The 23,474-nt window shown below is 38.3% G+C and overlaps 1 protein-coding gene across 1 annotated transcript in view; it reads right to left on the bottom strand.

Moving 5' to 3' along the window:
* Nucleotides 1–271: 271 nt before the first annotated feature.
* The window catches only part of C6 (complement C6), a 65,440-nt gene continuing 42,237 nt past the window's right edge, over nucleotides 272–23,474 (bottom strand). Inside the window, exons 10-17 of the mRNA XM_042690534.1 lie at nucleotides 21,976–22,201; nucleotides 20,747–20,918; nucleotides 20,369–20,480; nucleotides 16,383–16,515; nucleotides 15,294–15,482; nucleotides 9,525–9,612; nucleotides 6,233–6,474; nucleotides 272–453 (exon numbers count right to left, since the gene is read on the bottom strand). Of these exons, the coding sequence (XP_042546468.1) occupies nucleotides 272–453; nucleotides 6,233–6,474; nucleotides 9,525–9,612; nucleotides 15,294–15,482; nucleotides 16,383–16,515; nucleotides 20,369–20,480; nucleotides 20,747–20,918; nucleotides 21,976–22,201 (1,344 nt within the window). The remainder of the gene's footprint in view (nucleotides 454–6,232; nucleotides 6,475–9,524; nucleotides 9,613–15,293; nucleotides 15,483–16,382; nucleotides 16,516–20,368; nucleotides 20,481–20,746; nucleotides 20,919–21,975; nucleotides 22,202–23,474) is intronic.

Raw genomic sequence — 23,474 nt, forward strand, 5'->3', positions numbered from 1 at the left:
TTAGGTCCTCAGAATTTCCATTATCTTCATGAAGCGTGAATAAGAGAATTTTCTAGACTAGTGCAAAACTCGTAACTCAGAGGTGGTTTATAGGGTCGTACAAAACTCGATAGAGGCTGTAACATAAGAAAATTGTGGGGAGAATAAAGATATGAAACTAACACAAAAGAATTTGTCAGTAAGAAAGAGTGACTTCTAATAATTTTGTTCTTTGTCTAAGAAGGTTCTGTATGGATTGTTTTTGAATAGTAAGTCTATTTGTCAGTAGTTGTCAGACCAAACACTTCCCAGAGTGTAGTATTTCTACCTTCCTGTTTGCACACATTACAGTTCCCACTTCACAGATGTTCACTGTTTTCTCGCGTGTTGAAGATCCTATTTTGACACAGTAGAGTTGGGTTCCCCCCTTGATGCACTGGGGAGGCAACAAACAGATGCATCGGGAAGTGGAGGCTGCAATGAGAAACAGAGGAAAAGAGAGTATAAATAATGGTAGTACTGAGGGGCATGGCTTTACTTAATTCCTATTGAGAATGGTGAGCTCGTGGGTGACTAGAATAGTCAGTGGTCCAAAGGACTCAACAGATTTGGATGGAGAGACTTGAAAGGAAGACTGCAATGTGCACTCTTAAGTCAGTAAGAACCCACAGCTAATCAGGCTTTCTAGCCAATCATCCAAAGCTTGAGCTCTTTAACATAATTCTACACTAACTGAAGTAACATAATTCTCTATTTGTTTGTAGAATATTACTGGATTATATCTTCATTCTGTCTTTTTAGTAAGCAGTTGAATTGGACAATTTTTCTGTATGGTCTGGTTTTTGAGCTAACTAAATACTTAAACATTCATATACATCTTATATCTTTAAAATAAATAAGGTCGAGAATATTAAAAACACTTACTTAAGAATACTCAAATTTTAGGGACAAGAGGGAGATATGGGGGAAAACAATGAGGAGTTGCATTGATCCAGATGCTTTGTGCTTGTAACCTAACATATGGAACAAACTCTTTGTGCAGCTACTTAATCATAAAATTTTAATAAAAGAGATACTGACCCAATTATATATGTGCAGATTTTAGTTAAAATTCAAGATCTTTCACAATTTGACCACTAACATCTTTTTTTTTTACTTTTTCCATTCCGAGAAGATTAACTTCTTTTGATTTTTCAAACAAGACTCAAAAAATGCTCATTTTCAAAATGTGTTCATATGTTCAGTTATTACCCATCTCACGAAGTATTCATTCATTAAACCGTTTTACCATGCACTTTGCAGTACCATATATAACATTCTCACATTTGCATGTCAGGTTTTCTTATGTCTTTTCTCTAAGAAATATATTTGATAATATATAATATATTATATATATAATATATCCATACATATGCTCTACTCAGCTCTTCACAGTTAACTGGAGCAATTTTGGGTGAAAGTGTACAAGAATAAATGTATTTGATGGATCTGGGATAATTAATGTTGCCAGAAAATTGGTATCCATCTGAGAATCAGCAATAATACCATTGTAAATAGCTTAAGCAAATGTCAGTTCTTTCCGATGTTTCAACCCCATATGTAAGACATCTGGTTCCTGGTTAGAAACATTTTAGGACAAAGTATACATTTCTTTGGCCAAGACTGGTACTCAAACTGGGTATCTGATGCTTTTGCTCATTGGCTGGCACTCTACCATGGAAGCCAGGTCTGCAATCCCCATCCATTCCCTTTCTATATTCTCTGCCAACTAGATAGAGAAGATCATAGCTGTGAAAAGTCTTGTTGATTATTGGAAGAGATGAAATTTGGAAAAAGCCAAGAGTCTTTCCTATCTCTGGTAAAGATATCCATCCTCTCAGCTTTTGGAAAGGCCATAAGCACCATTCTCTTGAATGATTATGACTTAGAGCTTGATTATTTTCAGACTTCTAGAACCAAAACTCTTCTCACTTCTACTACTTTATCCTTCAATATTAAGTTTTCTCACTTTTCTGCTTATTAAATCTAGACTGGAAGATATTTCTTTCCCCCTTACAGCTTCTATCATGCTGCCTTGCATTAAGGTGATTCATGCGATCATTGTTTAATGGAACTCCTCCAATGACTGAGAACAGTTTGTCTTCAGCCTCTCATCCTGCCTTGGGACAATCTGCCAGTGACTTCACATGTCAGATGCTTAAATCGATAAATGGATGTTTGTTCAATGAAATTCTCCTTCCTGTTGGTTGGTGGTAGATAATTTAAAATTCAGATAGAACATTTGATAAGTCATAATAAGAGACTCCCCGAGGCAACCATCCATCTTCTAACTTTCAAAAAGTAAATTTCATGTTACTTTCAAGTTTCACTTTAAACTTCTTATTGCATTTTAGACCAGGAAGGAACAAAATAGCAAAGAGCACACTGTAATAAGAAAACACAGATCAATCAAGGTGGCATTCAATTCAACTTGAAATAACTACTATCACAACTTGCCTTGAGTTGGTTTGGTGTACATATACATATGGCTTTCTTTCTTCATAAATGCATTAGTTTGTACACTGATACTGTTCTATAATGCTCCTCTAGAAAGTGTTTTCCTGTCTTTTGCTCAGATGTTAAAAGAAGGCTGACAGAGGCAAGCCACACCTTTATGGGGAAAATACTTTGAATTTTCTGATTATGAGAAGGACCAAATCAATATAAGAAATGTATATATGTCAGTTTGATTATCCTAAAACATTCTATTAATTTGAGTAATATCAGTCAAGTGTATAAACTTTTAGTATCTTTTTAGACACTTTTACTCCAAGAATCCATGGGCGCTCAAATATATGAGCAGCATAGAGGTGATAGGAAAGCAGACAATGTGACAAATTGATATATTAACAATTACTTTTCAGTAAAACAGATTAAAAAAGAATAGTTTGTAGAAAAATATCCCAAACCCTAGGACTTCTCATTAATAATTTCTCTTTTTCCACAAAGAATTTTATGGAAGAATAGAAACTAACCTAAACACATTCCTGACCTATAATAATACACTGAAAGTCCTTTTAAAAAAATAAACAAAAGGGGGCTGGGAAGGTGGCTCAGTGGTAGAGGGCTTGCCTTGCATGCATGAGGACCTGGGTTCGATTCCTCAGCACCATATAAGCAAAAAAAAAGAAAAGAAAAAGCCAGAAGTGGTGCTGTGGCTCAAGTGGTAAAGCTCTAGCCTTGAGCTGAAGAGCTGAGGGACAGTGCCCAGGCCCAGAGTTCAGGCCCCACAACTGGACCCCCCCCCCCAAAAAAAAAAAATAAACAAAAGAACCCAACCTCCACACTGTCCAAATTTCTTTTATTTTTCTGTATAGAATTTTGTATTTCTGAACTTAAATTTTATTTGGGGGGTGGGAAGGATTGCTAGTCTTGGGCTTGAATTCAGGGCCTGTGTGCTGTTCCTGAGCTTTTTTTTGCTCAAGGTTAGTGCTCTACCACTTAAGCTACAGCTCTATTACCAGATTTTTGGTAATTAATTAGAGATAAGTGTGTCATGTACTTTCCTGCCTGGGCTGGCTTCAAACCACAATCAGACCTTAGCCTCCTGAGTAGCTAGGATTATAGGCATGAACCATTGGTGCCTGGCTTGAACTTATTTTTTGCATGTGTTCTTACACTATATATCTCACAAAAAATGATTATGTGTAAATACAAAATGGAAGCTGGCTACTGGTGGTGCATGCCTGAAGTCTTAGCTATTCAAGAGGTTAAGATCTAAGCATTGTACTTTGAAGCCAGCCTGAGCAAGAAAGTCCATGAGACTCATCTCCAATCAACCAGCAAAATATTGGAAGTGGGCTGTGACTCAAGAGGAAGAGTGGTAACCTTGAGCAGAAAACTAAGGCATAGTTCCCAGGCCCTGAATTCAAGCCCCATTATGGGCATAAGATAGATAGATAGATAGATAGATAGATAGATAGATAGATAGATAGATAGATTGATATGCAAAGGATACTGTGTAACACTTGCATCTCTTTCCTAACACATATTATTACTGAGAGAGATGGCAGTTGAGTAATGATATTGGCCAAGCATCTAAAAACGGACAGTAGAGTTTTTAATCAATAAGATGTTTTCATAATGATTAGAGTATCGTACATATCTGACCATAGCTTACTATCTCTGCTGTGGAATTATCTTGTTTGGGTGTGGCATGAGGTTCAGAGCTCCTGGCATTCACCTCCTGATTTTCTGCTCATTGGGCTGATTTGTCTACCTGCTGTCATGGTTCAGTAGTGTGGCCTGCCAAAGAAGCTGAGTCTTGATAATTATTTAAGTGGATCAGGAAGGATTTGAGATTAGCAAAGGCTTTCTTCTTCTCAGGATCTGGCTGAAGAATATTGGCCAGAAACTGAAGGAGGATCAAAGGTGAACAGTAAGATTCTTGTCTTTCTTTTTGTAGACATGAGGTCATTTCAGCAGAAGTTAGATGAAAAAAAAAAATCCCACAAGTTTCCATACATACTTCATGTCTACATATAAGATTCATTTTTAGAAATGTGTTGCAAGGGAAATTTAGCTGCTTACTTGAGTTCTGTTAAATACTATCCTTTTGTTTTATATGAAGCTTACTTTGGCTATGTCAGGGTCAGACTCCATCCTAGAGCAAAGATACTTTGGTGAAGTTCATGCTTTCAAGCAACTCACCAATGCAGTGACAGCAGAAATACTCTTATGAAAAAGGAAAATTTAATGCCACTTTTAAAGTGTTAAATTGATAGCTATTTCAAATGACAACTCCAATGCTTAGTGAGAGGAAAGTGTCTCTCATATATTATAGATTAGAGGATAATACTATAAAAGCATTTCTGCAAAGCAGGTTGACACAGTATGTCAGTAAAAACTTTGACTTAAAGTAATTCCCTAGGATATACCCTAGTAAATGGAATTTCTAGGGTATATCCTAGAGAAATAATCTTACATGATAGATTTACATGATAGACTTATCCATCGAATCATCGTTTATTATAGCAACACACAAGGGAAATTCTATGGACTTAACACAAAACTACATCTCAACTAAATCATATATTGGAAATAATTTTATGTCATCTTAAATGATGCCTGTCAATTTGTAAAATATTACATAGAACATGATCCTGTTTTATTTTCTATTATATTCAGTGGTACCACTGAAACATGGGAGGCTCCAGGGATATTTTTGTGGGGGTGGTTGTCTATACAACCTGTGGGAACATCCACTCACTGGGTTACACCTGAGAATAAGAATCTGTCTCTGGGCCAGAACCATCACTGTAGGATGACCATGGAGCTTTTTGGAGCATCTGTTTGATGAGTTCACTAAGGGTAGAGATGAGAACAAGTAAAGGGTTGGAGAGGGAAGAAATAATGGCTGTGCATGTGGGACCTGGTTTATGCTCAAGCCTTCTGCTTGAATAATGCTGCTAGCCCTGGCTGGTTCTGGGCTCTGGTAGAGGACTTAAAGTAATTGAAGAAAGATGCTCTGGCAATTGGTATTCATGTGAAACCCAGCTCTGCCTGGGAAGCACTGATGGCCCCAGGAGTCACAACCACCAGGTCAGGTTATGTGTGATGGGTGTCTGACACATCAGAGCAGGACCTAAGAGCAACGTGATGGCATGTACATAAGGAAAGACTGGAAAGGTGCACACCCAGAGGATTACAGCAGTGATTTCTAGTTGTGGGTATTTATTATAGCTTTCCTTTTTTGAATTAATTACACAATTTATAATGGATAGGAATCTTCTTCTTCTTCTTCTTTTGTTTTATGGTTGGGATCCTCCTCTTGTCCTCCCAGTGTCACTGTGGCTGAAAGTCTCATGACACTGAGCCTGGACACCTGTGCCTCCTCTTTGGTTGGGGAAGCCACAACCGTGCTCAACCATTGTGTGAGCATGCATAAGGTAGGTGCCATTGGCTCAGGCCTGTAATCCTAGCTACTCAGGAAAATGAGGTCTGAGGATGATGGTTTGAAGCCTGGCTGGGCAGGAAAACTCTGTAAGACTCTAATCTCCAATTGACCACTGAAAACACTGGAAGTGGAGTTATCTCAAGTGGTAAAGCACTAACCTTGAACAAAAGAGCTCAGAGACAACACCCTGGCCCTGAGTTTAAGCTCCAGTACTGGCACACACAAAAACATGATGATGTATAAATACAAAAATTTACCATATAATCCAGCTGAACTGAATTTCAAATAAGAACATGTCTAGTCACCAGTGTCGCTTACCTGAACATTTTTCCCAGTCATAGCATGTATCGAAGCCACACAATTCTTTCTTTGTGCTGTTGAATGCAAGCTTCATCCTTTCAAGACCCCATTCTAACTGTGGACCATCTTGGCAAGAACCAATATGTAGAAAATGGAGTTGCTCATTATTTAAACATCTCTTGGCCAAAAAAGTGCAAGAAGGTGAAGTAAAATAATGGTTGGAGCCCAAATCAAATACACAGAGATCTTCTGAATAATGGCTGCCCAAGAAAGGAAAGCAAGAAATTACACATGAGAACCAGGAAATCAGATGGCACATAGTCCACTTGATGTGTCAACTCGTCACTCAGTTTTCCCATTTTATTTTTTTGGGGGGGAGGGAGTCTGGTCATGGGGCCTGAACTCTGGGCCTGGGCACTGTCCTTCAGCTCTTCAGCTCAAGGCTAGTGCTCTACCACTTGAGCTACAGTGCCACTTCCGGCTTTTTCTCTTTTTGCTTATGTTGTGCTGAGGAATTGAACCCAGGGCCTCAGGCATGCAAGGCAAGTGCTCTACCATTGAGCCACCTTCCCAGCCCCTCCCGTTTTAATTTTTTTACCCTGTTTCTCTCCTTTCAGTGCCTAGTTTCATTTCATATGCTCCCTAAGATTAGTCATTCTAAATTACAATCTTTGTTGGCAGGATTCTCAAGTGATTTCAAATTTAAACCTGAGAAACTGAATAGCCAGGATGAGATTCCCATTAACTTCCCTTTCTAGTATTATTTTCCTATCTTCCTAAATTCCTTTTTATCTTTTGACATTTATATTGATTGAAAGTTTTTTCTTCTCTTTTTTTTTTGTAGTAGTGGTGTTTGAACTTAGGCCTTTAATTGCTAGGCAAGAGCTCTACCAGTTAAGCCATGTGCCCAACTGTGAATTGATCAATTTGTTTTATTTTATTTTATTTTTTTAGGTTGTAGGGCTTGAACTCAGGGCCTGGGTACTATCCCTGAATTCCTTTTGCTCAAGGCTAGAGTTCTACCACTTTGTGCCACAGTGGCACTTCTGGTTTTCTGGTGATTAGTTGGAGGTAAGAGTCTCACAGACTTTCTGCCCAGGCTGGCTTTGAACCATTATCCTCAGGTCTCAGCCTCCTGAGTAGCTAGGATTACAAGTGTGAGTCACCAGTACCTGACTGTATTGATCCATTTCTAAGCTAATGATATTATTTTTCCCTCTTGTCATCCAAGTTCTGCTCAATAAACATTAGAGCAGTCTTCTTTGTACACCAGTGGTCAGCTCAACTCCTGGCTACAGTTTGAAGCTTCCCTGGGTCAATTTAGCCCAAGATCTTCTATATCTCCTCTAGCTCTAAAATACTTGTCCATCAACACCAATTTAGAACGTATCATATGACCTATCTCATTATATACTGTTCAGAAGTATTTGTACTGTGATTAAGAACTTTAAGTAAACCCTGAGGGCCTGACACTGGTAGCTCACATCTATAGTCCTAGCTGCCTGCAAGGTAGAGATCAGAGCATCATGGCCAGCTGAGGCACAAAGTTCCCAAGACCCTGGTTCCAACAATACTTGGAAGCAGTGGCATACCCTGCCATCCAGGGATTTAAGGGGCTGAGATTTCAAAGACTGATGATTCCAGGCCAGCTCAAGCAAAAAGTTCTCAAAAACCTCAGCTCAAAACACCAGGCCACAGGGGTCTCAATCTGTCACCCTAGTTGCGGAAGAAGCATGAATAGGAGGATTTTAGTCCAGACTGGTTCAAGCCAAAGGTGAAAACCTATTTAAAAACTAAATCACAGTAAAAAGGGCTGGATGTGTGTGGTTCAAATGGAAGAGTGCCAAACAGGTGTGAAATCCTGAGTTCAAACTCCAGTATTGCAAAAGTAACTTTTAAACAGTTCAGTGTGTCTGTGTTTATGATTGTTTTCAGAAAGCAGAGCTAATACCAAGGGAAAAAAATGCCTGCTTTCCATGTTCAGTACCTTTGAGCTATGTGACCATTACTCCCATTAATGTCAATGATATACAAAAGAAATGTGGAAGAGAATGAAGAGTTTTAGTAGAGGCAGTCTAATAGCCAAGGGAAGTTTGTGTTCTCAAGATTTTAGATAAAGACAGAAGACTCCTCTGCTAAGTGAACAATAGAAACAATGTAAGTGATCCCAAGAAAGACATCTGCAGTTGGGGAGATTCCAGCACCAAGAAGCTACTTGAGGGACCATTTGAAATGAATCCTGAGAAAGGCAGACAGAACAGAGCTTCCTTTGGGCTGAACTAGGTGGGTGGGATTATACAGAAAAAGATCTTGTCATGCTCTCAAAAAAGATATAAATTGATTCTCTACAAACATTTCTTAGTCTGTCAGAGCACAAGCCAGTCAGTGGGAAAAAATGAAATATTCACAGTTGTTGTTATTAGCTTCTTTCTGAACATCCATGCTTTCTCTCCTCAGTAAACGAACTCCAGTTTTCAGAATGGCTTTGTCTCTCGTCAGGGAACTGCATCCTCAGCCTTGCAGTGAGGGAGTAAGAGACCGCTAACAAGATGGAGCAAGTGCTGTGTCTTCTATGAAAACTGAAGAAGAAAGAATGCACCCTTCCTTCCTTCTCTCGCAGAGCAGTCTTAGAGCATGAAATAATTTTAAGGCTCAGTACTACTTTGAATTTACCTTAAATTCAGCTGAAACTCATTCTTCAATAAATGAGCAATTTTGATACTTGGGTTTGTTCAGTAACAAAAAGGCAGTTATTCCAATAAAGCTACCCATTCATGGAAGTCACAAGAGAACATGCTGTTTTTCTTCTCTAGGCTTTCTTCTCCAGTATGAAAGCATGAGCCAGGTAATGATCATCATGATGATGATGGTGTGTGTGTGTGTGTGTGTGTGTGTGTGTGTGTGTGTGTGTGTGTGTGTGTGTGTGTGTGTGAAAGAGAGAGAGAGAGAGAGAGAGAGAGAGAGAGAGAGAGAGAGAATCACAGGACTTCCTTTACCATGTTACTGGAGTTACAATTTTGCTTTATATTTAGTAACGGAAAGGAAGGTTTTGATATAGTTGAGCTTGAAAAATTTCAAGTTCTGTAAAGCAAAATGACACTGTTTAAATAAACAAAAGCCATGCAAGCTTAGGGAAGGCTGAGAGACAATTTAAAAAGCTAGCTACTCCTCAAAGACGGTGAAATTCAGCAAGGCACAAGGTTATGTGAAGATTTATATATTTCATATTTATGCTTCAAGAAGGTGAGCTTTTCCATCAAGCTAGTTACACCAGACTGGATTTTCCCAATGTGCAAACAGTATCTCATACCTGCAGTCTTCTGGAGACATACAGGTACATTCAGATCCCAGTTGTTTTTGTCCAGGCTGACAGTGGCCCTTTAATTTTTTCAGAACATCTGAAACAAATCAGAGCAGAGACAAGGAACAATACATAGCTGTATTCCCATTGACAAGCCTGGATTCAAGTGAAAAGGCAGTGGTAAAACAGAGTTAGATCATTCATTTTAGTTTCTCCAAATACGTTGCTATGAAATATTCCATCTGAAATGTCCTTGCTGTCATTTTTCAAACTAAAATTTCTGTTAATCTCAGAGAACTAAGGAAAGTGAAATTAGGGAACTTTTATTCATTTGTTTTTCAAATACTTATTGAACATATTTATGATGTTTCCTAGCATACTGCTTAGGTTCTGGGGATAGTGGATTGAGCAAACTCTGACCTATATTTGGTGAAGGCAGACAGACATTGATCAAATAAACACAGTAATACATATAGAATTGCTGCCATTATTAGTGCTATTAAAGAGAGAGCATATAATCAAGAAAATTGATGCAGCTAGAAAGGTCAGAAATGGTAAAATGGGGGAAAGGCAGATGCTGTTTGAAACAGAACATCAGGTATGAAATTGCTCAGAAGGGAGGCAGTAGATGACTTTCCTGGAACTGAGAGACACCCAGTGGGGTTGAAGTGCAGAAAAATAAAACAAATAGCAAAATTCAACCTGGAAAAAAGACACACAATAGGCTGTGCTGGAAAGCCTTTCTTCTTTCACTTTCCAAGTAGTGGAAAATGGGTCTTAAACAGAGGGTAGTGTGAGAAAATCAGTTCTGGATTTTGAAAAAGAAATGAAGGCTGAGTAGTGTGCGGAGAATAGATTTAGAGAAGAATACTGGTCTGCGGGTTATTATATCAATTCATAGGAGAAGAGAATGGTAATCTGGACCAAGGTGTTAAAGGGAAGTGTAGATAGAGGTGGAGATACTTGAGACATACAGGTTAAAAGTCAGGATATTAGATACTGAAGTAAGTTATGTAATTGTTAGGTTTTTGATTGGCACAAGAGAAGAACCACTTGTGCCTTGTCTTAGAAAATATTAGAACTTGCTTGTATTTAGGAAGAAAAGATGATGCATCGAGTTCTTCCTCATACATGTTGACAGTATACGGATGTTATTCTCAAGCCACCTAAACCAGACAGCCATAGAGGAACCTGAGGATTCGTGTTTAAAGCTTGCTGTAGAAGTCTGTACTAAAGATTTAAATTCATTAAATCTCTGAGGATTGAAGCTTTGGATATAGGTAAGATTTCCCACCCAGAGAGTGCAAGCTAGATCTGATCTAAAGAATTCCACAGTAGTTCATACCTGTAATCCCAGCTACTCAGGAGGATGAGAGTTGAAGATGGTTAGAAGCCAGCCGGAGCAGAAAAGTCCCTGAGATTTTTAATCTCCAATTAACCACTCAAAAACCATAAGTGGAGCTGTGGCTCAGTGTAGTAGAGCTCTAGCTTTGAGTAGAAAGAACTCAGGGACAGTGTCTAGGACCTGACTGACACCCCCGCTCCAAATTCCATCATTAAATATCCTAACATAGGCAAAAGGCTGCCCCAAATAGAAAGCTACAGTCAGACATTGGAGCTAAAGAAGAAGAAGGAAGCCTGGGAAAAAATGTATGCACAGAGTTCAGAGTTGCTGAGAGGTCAAAGAAAATGAAGATGGAAATTATACACATTAGAGCTAGAAGTTAGTATTAAACAGGGTTTGAGGAATAATGTATTGAAAGAGGAGTTTCTTATCAGACTAATCAACGGAGAAATACAGCTCCTAAAAGTAGCTATTTACCCTGAAAAATATCCTAATATTAGGATATTATGGGGAAAGGGGAAGGAAAAATAGCTGAAGAATAGAGGAAGAGAAGGAGAGAGAGAATAAAGGAAGGAAATGGGAAGGCATGGAGGGAAAGAACTAGCAGTGTTCCCTTTCTTCATGAACCTAAGGAAGGGGGAAAGGAGGGGAATTATAGTAATGGAGGAAAAGGAGATGGTAAGCTGTATCAAAATTCCAAAGGTAGAATTGAAGAAAGGTGGACACGTTTGAGACTTTTGAGATAATAGGAAACATTCACTAATCAAATAATCTAATAATGAATTTATAACAAAAGGTTGTGGAAGATACTATGAAGAAAGGTTTATATGCTCTCTACCATAAAAAAAAAACCAAGTGGAAAAAGTAAGGAACAATCTCTAAGGAAATAATACTTGAACTAAGATGAAGAACTAGAGAGTATGCATGTAAGGAAAAGGGTTAAAAGAAGGATATGACACTTAGGGTATGTTATATGTACAGAGAAACCTCGGGCATACCCAAAGAACCTTTAGACTGGTTATGTTGGACCAGGAACTGTCAGTTGGAACTTATTGGATGAAACAAACTTCCTCGTTCCAGATCTTACTTATCAACCATCCACAAGGCCAGAATGGCCTTTGGGAGCAAGCTAATTCTCATGGGAAGAAGTAAGCAGACATATGTAGATACTCAACAAATCACATGGCAGTATGGGAAATTCTACTCACAGTTTCTCTTTAGCCTATTAGGCACAGAAGTTAATAAGGGAACGAAGGAGGCTTATATTAGAGATCATGCTAAGGACTGAAAGTATTTGTGTTTGTCTTGATACTATTTCCATTTCCTAATTAACTTTGGTTGAAATTTGGCCTAGAACCCTCATAAACTTGTAGTTCTGGTTAGGCCATGGTTATTGAGATTTACATTGGCATGGGATTGTCTTTGCTCTCCTTCCCCCTCCCCTCTCTTCCCTTTCCCTTCACTTTCTTTTTTTCTTTCTTTCCTTCTTTTTGAAATATCATTATCCTTCTTTTCACTTTGTAAATAAATCTTCATACTGGCTAGGGAGACACCATGTTTTTTTTCCCTCCAAAGAGAATCAACCCTAAGTAGGACAGAGCAACCCTGCTATTGTTGGTTTAAAGGGGTTGTTGATCACATGGGATGTGTTTTTGGTCCTCCCTGAAGCATCAGGTTGAAAACCTGAGTGCTGGTACTGAGCAGCCCACATGGCGCAGGATGCTCAGGGGAAGCCTGGAAGTGACACTACTCATTAGTCTTTGAGGTTCTGAGGCCAAGAGAATCTTCCAGAGGTGCTTTGAGAGCATTGAGTTAGCGATAAAATAACTGCAGCATTTCGTTTCTTCTTGGGGAAAAAACTTTCCATATTGAAGGAATTAAGAGTATTTCTTTGGGAGAATGGGGGAGAATGATGAACAGGGTGACATTAATCAATGAGCATTGTACTCACAAACTGACATGTTGAATTGAAACCTCTTTGTACAACTACTTGAGGATACTTATATGTATATATATATAATTTTTAGATAAATACATGCACATATTTATCCAAAAGTAAGAATATTTCCTGGTCACGTGAGCCTACAGTCCAGTTTTATAGGATGTTGTCTTTTCTTTCTTTGATTCTCCTTATGGTCTGTTAATATTATTAGAGATAAAGTCAATGAGATATTTATTTCTGTTACCTAGATACAGAGTATATTTTATAGCTTTCAGTTTGAGTTATAACTTCAATTTCTTATCCATGGATCTGTGTGTGTGTGTGAATATATATGCCCTTATGCAGAAGACTGTACCTACAGTATCCAGAGCAAACTAATTTTCTAAATGCTGCAACTTCCAAACTTTCATAGTACTTATCACTTATTATTATAGTCTGAAGCCTGATGAATCCAAGATAAAATATTAAACTAAAGTTTCCATCAGTCCCCATGATACCTCTTTTAAAATAGTTCCACCAAAAGTAATTCAAGAGGTTAAAGTTCTCCCTTTCCTTTCCACATTATGAAAGTCCACAAGACAAGTAAGAAGCAACAAAGCCAAGAACTTAAAAAAATGAGCAGAACTGTTGCATAGTTTTGGTTTGACCTGCTTTGGGTCTGAGTTAGCTTCTGCACCTGCTTGGCCTTTTCACAAATAAAATAGGCTTAATCATATCTGCTAATAGATACTTCCTAAAAGATTCTCTGATGAAAAGTAAGACATGATCCAAGAACTGGTGACCTATGACTGTAATTCTATCACCCAGGAGGCTGAGACCTAAAGATGGCCGTTCAAAGCCAACCTGGATAGAAAAGTCAGTGAGACTCTAATCTCCAATAAACTACTCAAAAAAAAAAAAAAGCCAGAAGTGGCTCCACTTTGAGAAAAAAAAAGGCTCACACAAACGTGAGATATTATTTGAAAAAACATATTGAGAAATTGGAAGAAATGAATTATTACCTGCTGTCTCCATTACAGTGAATCACTGGCCTCATCAGTTCATGGTCCTCGAGCCCCTGACAGATGATTGTTCCTCCATGAGCTTCACAGCTCATGGACCATTCTCTATAATTGCACACTTTTTGCTCTCACCAGAACTGTTTATGCTAGAGTCAGAGGTTTTTTTTTTGATCTCCAAGTCTGTTATGACAGCTATACCAGTTTTTCTTTTCTTAATATATATTTTTTAATTGTAAAGATACTGTACAGAGGGGTTACGGTTACATGAGTAAGGTAATAAGTGTATTTCCTATCGAACATTCCAGTCTTTCTTTCCTTAAAAGATTTCTTTTGTTTTGTACAAGGCACCAAGTAAAAGGTCTGTTCTTAAGTTTCCAGCACGCCTTTCACTTCTGTGACTTTGTTTTCTCCACCCTCCAGTCTCTACAAATAAGAGAAATATGGAATATTTGTTATGTGGGTCTGTTTTATTTCACCTAATATGATCAGCTCCATTTCCATCTATTTTCCAGAATAAATCAAGTCAGTACCTAAAATAATAAAATAAAGGATGAAATATAGAAGTATTTGTATTAAAATTAAGGTAAAGATTTTAATAAATTAAGTGTCAGTGGTTTGTAAAAAAATAAGTTAGATATAGATGAGGCTACAAAAATATTAAGGAAAATATATGAAAATACAAGTGTTTCCCAGTCAATTTGTTCAAAGCTATTATTTTAAGATTTTCTTTCTCTTCGTACTTACAATTCATCTTTATGGGAATATTTGGGGTAGCTTAGAGAGTTTTTGTTTACTTTAATTAAAAATTAAATTGATATACAAATGTTTTACACATTTATGAGTGTCAGATAGTGTAGTATTTAATCCATGTATGCATTATTCAAGGCTCAAGTCTATCTCCTCAAACATTTATTATTTCTTTGCTGTGAAAAACATTCAACATGCTAAGATAGTTTTTGAACTAACACAAAACCCCAACCCTTTCCCCTAATAGTGATTTCAGTGTCTGAGGGGTGGGCCATGTGCAGATTTTTAAAGGACGTACATCACTCTATGTTAAAACTATGATTCAGACAATCTGAAACTGGGAAATAGAGACAATGAATAGATTCAGCTTCACTCAAAGAACATCATAAAATTCCTATTTTAGGTAATAACAAGACACCTAATGATGTGTTTGCTGCTTTGTATGGGTGGGCACACAGACCACATTTCAGTTAACCATCAATTCTGATCTCTTGAGATGAGAAATCTTTCACTCCTAGATAGTAAGGTTTTATACTGAAAAAGAAAGTTGAACCTCCCCTCTAGAATTTGAAGGCACCCAGTCTCATCATCTACCCTGGGTGATTCCTATTTAACTTTCTAGCCGCTTCTTCTGCCTTCTGTCTCCAAGAGAGTTTGGAGACATGGTGATGCCATACAAGCTGTGCTGCTTCTTTGGGCGATCATGAACCACACTAGAATCCTCAATCCTCAGTGCCACTCACCTTCTTCACAGGTCAGTGAGTTTGGAATGGGTGGTGTCCAGGAATCCCCCTGGCACGTGTACCTTGATGGCCCAGCCACAGTGAAGCCTTTGGGGCAGGTTAGCTCAATGGATTCACCCAGTCTGTATACTCTCTGAAACGGTGTGACGGTCAGGACATCTTGAAAAATTGGCTTGAGGCACTCTGTGCCTGGAAAGGGGGAGGAGAGAAGCAGCAAGCCAGTGTTCAGGGAAGCAGCGCACACAACAAACAGAGACAGATTTTATATGATCCAAGAGGTATGTTAATGAGATTTGGGGGGGCCTGTGTTTAGCTTTGGTACTTCTTTTGATTAGAAATCCTGAGACTCCACTGAAAAACTCCTTTTAGTTTTGGTATCTGAGGTTCCCTTGCTAAAGAACCTGCTTTGGAAACTTCTGGTGCATTTTTGGGATTTTTACCTTTGAAGGAATAATTTCCTTTCCTCTTCTTTTGTATTTTCCCAAAAGCAAATTACCACATTGTGAGTGGCTAAGAAACAGGACATTCTAATAGATATTTGCCTCAATGGGGCTCCCAGACACCCCTGAATCGAATCTTGGGGGTTTCTATTTGAGCCTTGTTTGAATCAATCTCTGTCTCTCTGTCTCTGTCTCTGTCTGTCTCTCCTGCAGTATGAGTATGTGCAGAGTCTAAAAGCTCATCACTGCTTTTCAGCAAAAGATATGAACATGCTTTGAAAAACAAGTTCCCTGAGGAAAACTGCATCTCACAGAAAATCCTACTTCTGGTCTACAAAGAGAGTCAGTATCATCTTGGAACTTATCAAATTGCACCAATTTGTATGTTAGACAAGTCAGATGTCTGTGGCTAGGTACCGGCTTCCTGGATTTCTTTGTAAGAGCATGCTTCACGGTACTGTGTGGAAGAGGAAAATGTGCTGGGGCAGGAGGCCTGTAATGTAGAGGATTTTTGGAATCTAATTTTAGAAAATCAGCTTCATTAACTGATTTGTGAAATCCTTTTACTGTAGTTACTAGGAAGAAATAGTAAACTGTACTGATCTGAGAGAGTGATTATTTTTTCTGTTTATAGTGGACACATGCTCACGTTGGCACTCCACATCTCCTCTTCTCCAGGTCCTGTCTGGTAAGCATGTGAAGTACTGGTACCCAGCAGCTTTGAATCCAGTAAGGCACGCAATTTCTATTTCTTCTCCAATGGAGTATAGTTTCTTTTCATTCTAGAATTAAGACAGACCCCAGAAAATTACTGTGATGAATAATCACTTCTAAGCATCTCAAGATCACCCCAGATTGTGTATTCTATCACCCCTACACCTACAGTTTTCTCAAATTCTGCTCCCAAGGACCTCCCAAGGTTGTTCTCTCCTTTCTTCGGCACCAGCCTTTGTATTTCTTATCAGCTTTCCATATTTATGCTCGGAATGGCTTGAATTCGTGTGTGTGTGTGTGTGTGTGTGTGTGTGTACTGGTTCTGGGGTTTGAACTCAGGGCCTGGATGCTGTCCCTGTCCCTCCCTCTGTGCACCCCTCCACCCCCCCCACAACCCCCACCCAAGGCTATTGTGCTATACCTGAGCCACTTCTGACTTTTTGGTAGTTTTATTAGCAATAAGAATCTCACAGACTTTCCTGCCTGGTCTGGCTTCAAACTGTGATTCTCAGATCCCAGCCTTCTGAGAAGCTAGGATTACAGACATGAGCCATGGGCACCAAGCTTGCTTGAATTCTTTTTACTTAAAAACTTGCTCTTTGTTATATATGGGATGCCTTACTAGTGCTAGAGTAGACAAACCATGCCATTTCTGTTGTGTGACTATAAACTGAATAACATCCTACCTATACGGTAAATACATTCCATTGCTATTATGATTATTCAACTATAAATCATGTTAAAATGTTGCTCAAAAATGTTTCTAATAAACTTGATTATTATGCATTTCCCCAGTTAGTGGATAATGGGGTACAATAACATTTATAGGGGAGTTAGTAAAAATTTTCAAGATTAAATTTTCCATCTCTTAGTTTGAAATGTTAGCTTTATCTTCTTTTACCTTCCTTTTATCCTTTGTTCTAGTGAAACAAGCTACATAGCATTCTCTGAACCTAATATTTTTCTTTTTTGGGGGGGGAGAGTCTGGTCGTGGGGCCTGAACTCTGGGCCTGGGCGCTGTCCCTCAGCTCTTCAGCTCAAGGCTAGCGCTCTACCACTTGAGCCACAGCGCCAGTTCCGGCTTTTTTCTTTTTGCTTATGTGGTGCTGAGGAATCGAACCCAGGGCCTCAGGCATGCAAGGCAAACGCTCTACCACTGAGCCACCTTCCCAGCCCTGAACCTAATATTTTTCATGTCTCGATTTCTTCACTTGATGGTGTCATCTATCCTCCACACCTTCTCTCTACCTTTCTCTTAAGACCCAGCTCAAACATAACACTTCTGTGAAAACCAAATGGCTTCTCCAGCTTCAGGACTAGTAGTTCTTTCAGCTCTAGGGGTAACTTGTACAACTTTCCCTTTGTCCAGTGTTTACCACATTCCTTAGTCCCTGACATCGAAGTGCAATGCCACTACCAGATCACTCTTTCACAAATGTTTACAAGGGCCTGAATAGCTCTTTGAAACTATGCCCATGCCACAAGCTATCCTTTTTAAGGGAGACTAGTAATACAATAAAAGGAAATTGATTGATGAGAAGTATTACTTGGATGTGTATAGTTTTTAATATATACCTAATGTCTTGAATATTTATTTTAGCTCTCTTATGAAGCTACAAGTGGGTGTTGGAATCAGCAAGTTGAAACCAACCAATCTGCTAGACTAAATAACAAGGGATCTCTAAAGTCATTGCCACTTGCCTATGAGACAGGAATTGTGTCCTTATCATTGGCAGGTAACTTTGTGTGTAGTAATATGAATGCTCAGCTGAGAGTTAGGTATGAACAAATTTTAATACTGAAAATTCCAGAAGGTCCACATTAGAAAAATTTAAGATAAGTAATACCTTTTGGCAGATAGAAATCTGGCTTTTAATTAAAAAATAAAACAAGCAGTGAATTTACTTATGGAGATAAAGACATATTGTGATGGTTTAAGTGTCTTCTCAAAAATTGGTGTTGAAATTGAATTGGCCTTGTGATTGTACTAAAAGGCGATTATGCCGAGGTTCTGTCTTCATGAATAGATTAATGCCATTATTCAAGTTATGAGCTACATTTTTCCTCTTTCTTCTTATACTATTTTTAATGTTTTTTTAATTGTAAAAAATTGTGTACAGAGGGGTTACAGTTACATGAGTAAGGTAATGAGTACATTTCCTATTGAGCCTTGTTACCTCCTCCTTTGTTTACCCCCTACTATCCCTTCCCTCCCCACCTCCACAACTCCTCCCCGTCCCCAGTTGTAAAGTTTGTTTTCCACATAGTGTCTTGTACATCTCATTGTTACAATGGGTCAACCTGTATCTTATTTTGGCATTTTGTTATTTCTCTTCCCCTCCCCAAATTAGAAAAATTACTTATACTAATTTTTTTAAGATAGAAATTAGCAAATCTTTTCTAAAAAACAACAACAACAAAACCGCTGGATAGTAAACTACAGGGTCATAAGGTGTCTGTTACAATTATTCTCTTCTGTGATTATTGTGTGAAAAATAGTCCCTAAAGACAATCTGTAAACAAATGAATATGAATATGTTTCAATAAATCCTTACTTTTTTTTTAAAGTATAGAAAACTGGATTTGGCCTTCAGGGCATTGTTTATGACTCCTTCTCCCTGTTGTAGAAAAAAATTTACTCCCTATTGGGTAATGACGGAGCTGGTGTCATCAGTACTATTTAGAAACTTGTCAGGTATGGGTGTTTGGGGGCGTTCAGAAACTGGGAGTAGAAACCAGTACTCTGTGTTTTCATAAGCCTTTGAGAATCCCTCCTCTGTAATAAAGATTAAATGAAATTACCTCCTTCTAAAATATTTCCTCCCCGAAAGCCTTTATTTATGGTACTTTTAATGTGGGCAGATGATAGATGAGTAGGAAAAGCACATTGGCTTCGACTAGGGCTCATGAACTGCTATATGCTAGTTTTGGAGAATGGAGTGTTATTGATCGTTCAACATAAATATTAGTTAGATTAATTTTAAGATCTTAGCAAGTTTAAGAAATACAAAATGGGTAAGAATGGGCAAGGAGCATGCCTGTGTGACCAGTTTGTAACATTATGCACCTCTCTGGAGACTCATATTTAAAGCCACAGGGCAGTTTGGCATTAAATACTCAATTTTGATTTTAAAAAAACCCATGGAAATATATTGTAGTTTAGTGAAAAAAAGAAGAAATTGAAAGGCTAGCACAAACATGTTGATGGTTTCAGTGTTTTGCAGATTTCTAACCTAATAGCGATTCAATACCTCCTATGATCATGTCCATGTCTGGTTTCTGACTTTGAGAACATGCCTCAGAGAAGGGCATTAGTTTACAGAGACTCAGAAATAAACAGACATATCTTAGATACAGATTCTTATAAGTTGACTCATTCTTTATTATTCTGAAATGATGTTCTCTAGTATACAAATATACCATTCCTGTAAGCTTGTTTGGTAGCCAGACCACAAGCTGCCTTTGGTTTAACAACCAAGCATGAAGACATGTCCAGAGAATTCAAAACAAAAACCTGGTTAAGTATTTGCAGATATTACTTTGTTTTTTTTTGGGGGGGTCCAGTAGTGAGGCCTGAACTCTGGGCCTGGGCGCTGTCCCTCAGCTCTTCAGCTCAAGGCTAGCGCTCTACCACTTGAGCCACAGCGCCACTTCCAGCTTTTTTCTTTTTGCTTCTGTGGTGCTGAGGAATCGAACCCAGGGCCTCAGGCATGCAAGGCAAGCTCTCTACCACTGAGCCACCTTCCCAGCCCTACTTTGTATTTTTTAAGCCAATAAAAAGTTATCCAAATTGAAAAATAATATAGCTAATGAAAAGAAACACCACACTTTCCACATTCTTTTTCACTAATCCAAATCGAAGCTTTTTTTTTTTTTTTTCTTTTTGAAATTCAAATCATACATGAAGATTGGGATGCTTACCCAGATAAACGCATTTTCTGGAAGCATTGGCTTAGGACATCCTGAATCTGCTTCTATTTCAGGAAGATCTACCTCTTTCATTTCTTCTTCATCACTGATGCATGGCTGCCCACTAAAAAGGAAAGATAAATATATGCATTCGCATTTACATTCATACATATGTACATTTGTATGTATATACATAAGATGAGGCATCATTTAAATAAGGGTAGAAACAAATGCAATGCTTCACTAATATGCTGTGTTGGCATATGCAAATTTATGATTATTTCTTTAGCAACGGGATTATTTGTTTTATGAAGCAGTAAGGTGATAAATATACAAACTCTCTAAGCTAGTGGGAGTAATGTCCCATTTTCCCCTCACACCCAGCCTTACATATTTTCCATGATTGAAAACGTGCAGTCCTCCTCTTGTCTCTCCTCCCCCTCACAGCGTCTCCCTCCTTGTTGGGGGGCAGGGTTATTGCACTCTCTGGTTCTTGATCTTTTATAAGCAGCATTGCATGCACTCCAGGAAGACCAGCAGCCCCAGTTCCCATCTACTGCACCTGGAACAGAGCCACCCACAGTCATGATACATCTGAGGAAACTGGGCCTTGGGCCCGGGCAATATGGCTTCCTTGCATTTCTGCTGTGTGACCTGCTTTGTGAAATACTAGATGGTTATATGAAGAGTCAAAACATTTATTTGTAGAGGAAGTCTGATACATATCTGATTTCCTTTTTCTGTTTCCCTGGGCTGAATAAAATAGCCACATGTACCAATTTTCACCATCACTAAATATATATGTGTATGTGTGTGTGTGTGTGTGTGTGTGTGTCTATTCTGATCTCTTTATCTCTATATATTTATCTCTCTCTATATTTGTATATATGAGTATATAGATATATATATAGGTGTATATAGGTATATATACACATATCTTTTATATAGACTATATATTAATTATATTTTGAAAAACAGTAGAACACAGACCTCTCTCCCATATTCCATCTTCTTCTAAGGAGAATTGGAGGCAATTATAAACATCACTTGGCTTCATATGATAACTTTAGGAGTGAGTTGATTTTCCCTACCAAGCCATTCTCCCACATTATAATGCATATACATTTCATAACAACACATTGTATGTTGATTTGATAATATATTTTATTTAAGGTTACAGGCATTGTGCTGGGTATTCTTTATTTGCCTGTCATAAAAACATATGAACAACTATACACATTTAAAATCCTTGGGTCAATACGAGTATCATGCCCACTTTATGGATGAACATACTATACCATGGAAAGGTTAGATATTTTTGCCAAAGTCCTGTAACTGGTAAGTTGCAAGGGAAACTAACACCAAGGTTGTTGGACTTCAGAGTCTACCATTTTTTTTTTATTGTTTTATTTTTTGGGTGCAGAGCCTGGTGTTTGCTGGGCAAACACTCTACCAATTTCGAGTCCTATTCCTGGCCCTAGAGCATACAGCTTTCAAGCTTTATTTATTTATTTTGTGAGTTTGCACAAGAAATAGGTTGCCTTAAGCTTTGTTTTATTTAAATGGACAAACCCAGGCAGGAAAAGGTGTATGCCTCACAACCCACCGTGGATACTCACTGGACTTGAAGTCTGGAGAGCGCTCCTCGCAGTTCTCACCGTAGGTACCACTCTGGCACACACACACACACTCGGTCCCAGAGAGCATGGGACGGCCATTGTTAGGGCATGGAGCACACTGGCAAGGGTCAAACTTGGCTGCGTATTCTTGGAAAGCTTTCCTCAGGTTATTCCGCTTGGTCACTGCACAGGGGATGTTTCTTACCAGGTCCATGATGGGGGCAAGCTAAGGGCAGATGACAGAGAGGAAACTCAGTCACATCCCCTTTGGCAATATTGTACCATCACTGCCTAGATCATAGAATGAAAGAGATGCCTTGGACAGTTCCATGCTTCCAAGGGATTATCGTAGACTCTTCTTTAGCAGCCTGTTGAGCCAGTGGAGAAAAATTTTGTACCCACAGGCATGCAATGTGCATGGAACTTGTTTTCTCTTTGGTTCTGCTTTGAAAGAATTTTTTATGTCTGGTATTGTTTTCTTGGACTTGATCATGTTATTTGTCAAATATCACTTGCATATATATCAAAATACTGAGATAGTTGGCTAAGAGTTATTAAAGCTCATTAATGTCTTGCTAAAACCATATTAAGTTTAGTCAGGCAAGAAAATTTAGAGGATGAAGACAGGCCATCATTATTCTCTCTCCAACCCTCCCAGGATAATATTGGCTTTTGTAGAGCCAGTTAAGAAAATGTGGGGTGGGAAAAAATGGAGATGTGGGTCTGCCAGTTGGATGAATTGAATTATCATAACAAATAATGGAGTTATAACTAATAAAAGAGTTTTTAATTTTATTAGCTTTATAAACCTCAAAGAAATGACCAGCTTCTGTAGCATATGATTGAAAAATGCCTAGGTTGGCATCCAGGTCTCATTTTCCTACCATGACCCATAGAACTCATTATCTTTTCATGTTGCATGTAAATGATTCTGATTGAACACCTTTATCTTCATTTAATTGAAACACAATAGTTTCCTTAGAGCACTTTAAAATGTCATTATGTTACTACATGTAAACACAACTCTAAACTGTATGTAACTCATATGTGGGCAAAGTATTTGTTAATAAAAAGTATTTTGAATGTAATCACACTAAATTCAAAACTGGCCAATTGAGTCAATGGTGACGGAACAGGAAAGCAAATGGATCTAAATCCTGCATACGCAACAGAATAATAAATGACGATATGGGAATATTCATCATCTAAAGAATTATAAGGAAAACACAGAAAGTAAATGTATCTATGGAATAAGGCATAGGACTCCCAGCAAGCTTGAACCATTTTACTCATTAAATTCCCTCTCCAGGTATTCATGCATGCTAGGAATTCTACATATTGCATTAGAATGCTTGTTTGGATAGCAAATGCAATAGATATTCAATTTAAGATCTTTTAAAAAAGGTATGCTGGGCATGCATACTAAAGAAAGGCATTTCTTTTATCAGTTGAGAAGAAAATGGAAAAGGAATCATATGAAATGCAATTTGGGCTGCTAG

The sequence above is a fragment of the Dipodomys spectabilis genome, unplaced genomic scaffold (genome assembly GCF_019054845.1).
Source record: "Dipodomys spectabilis isolate Male_0828 unplaced genomic scaffold, ASM1905484v1 ptg000138l, whole genome shotgun sequence".
Lineage (NCBI taxonomy): Eukaryota > Metazoa > Chordata > Mammalia > Rodentia > Heteromyidae > Dipodomys > Dipodomys spectabilis.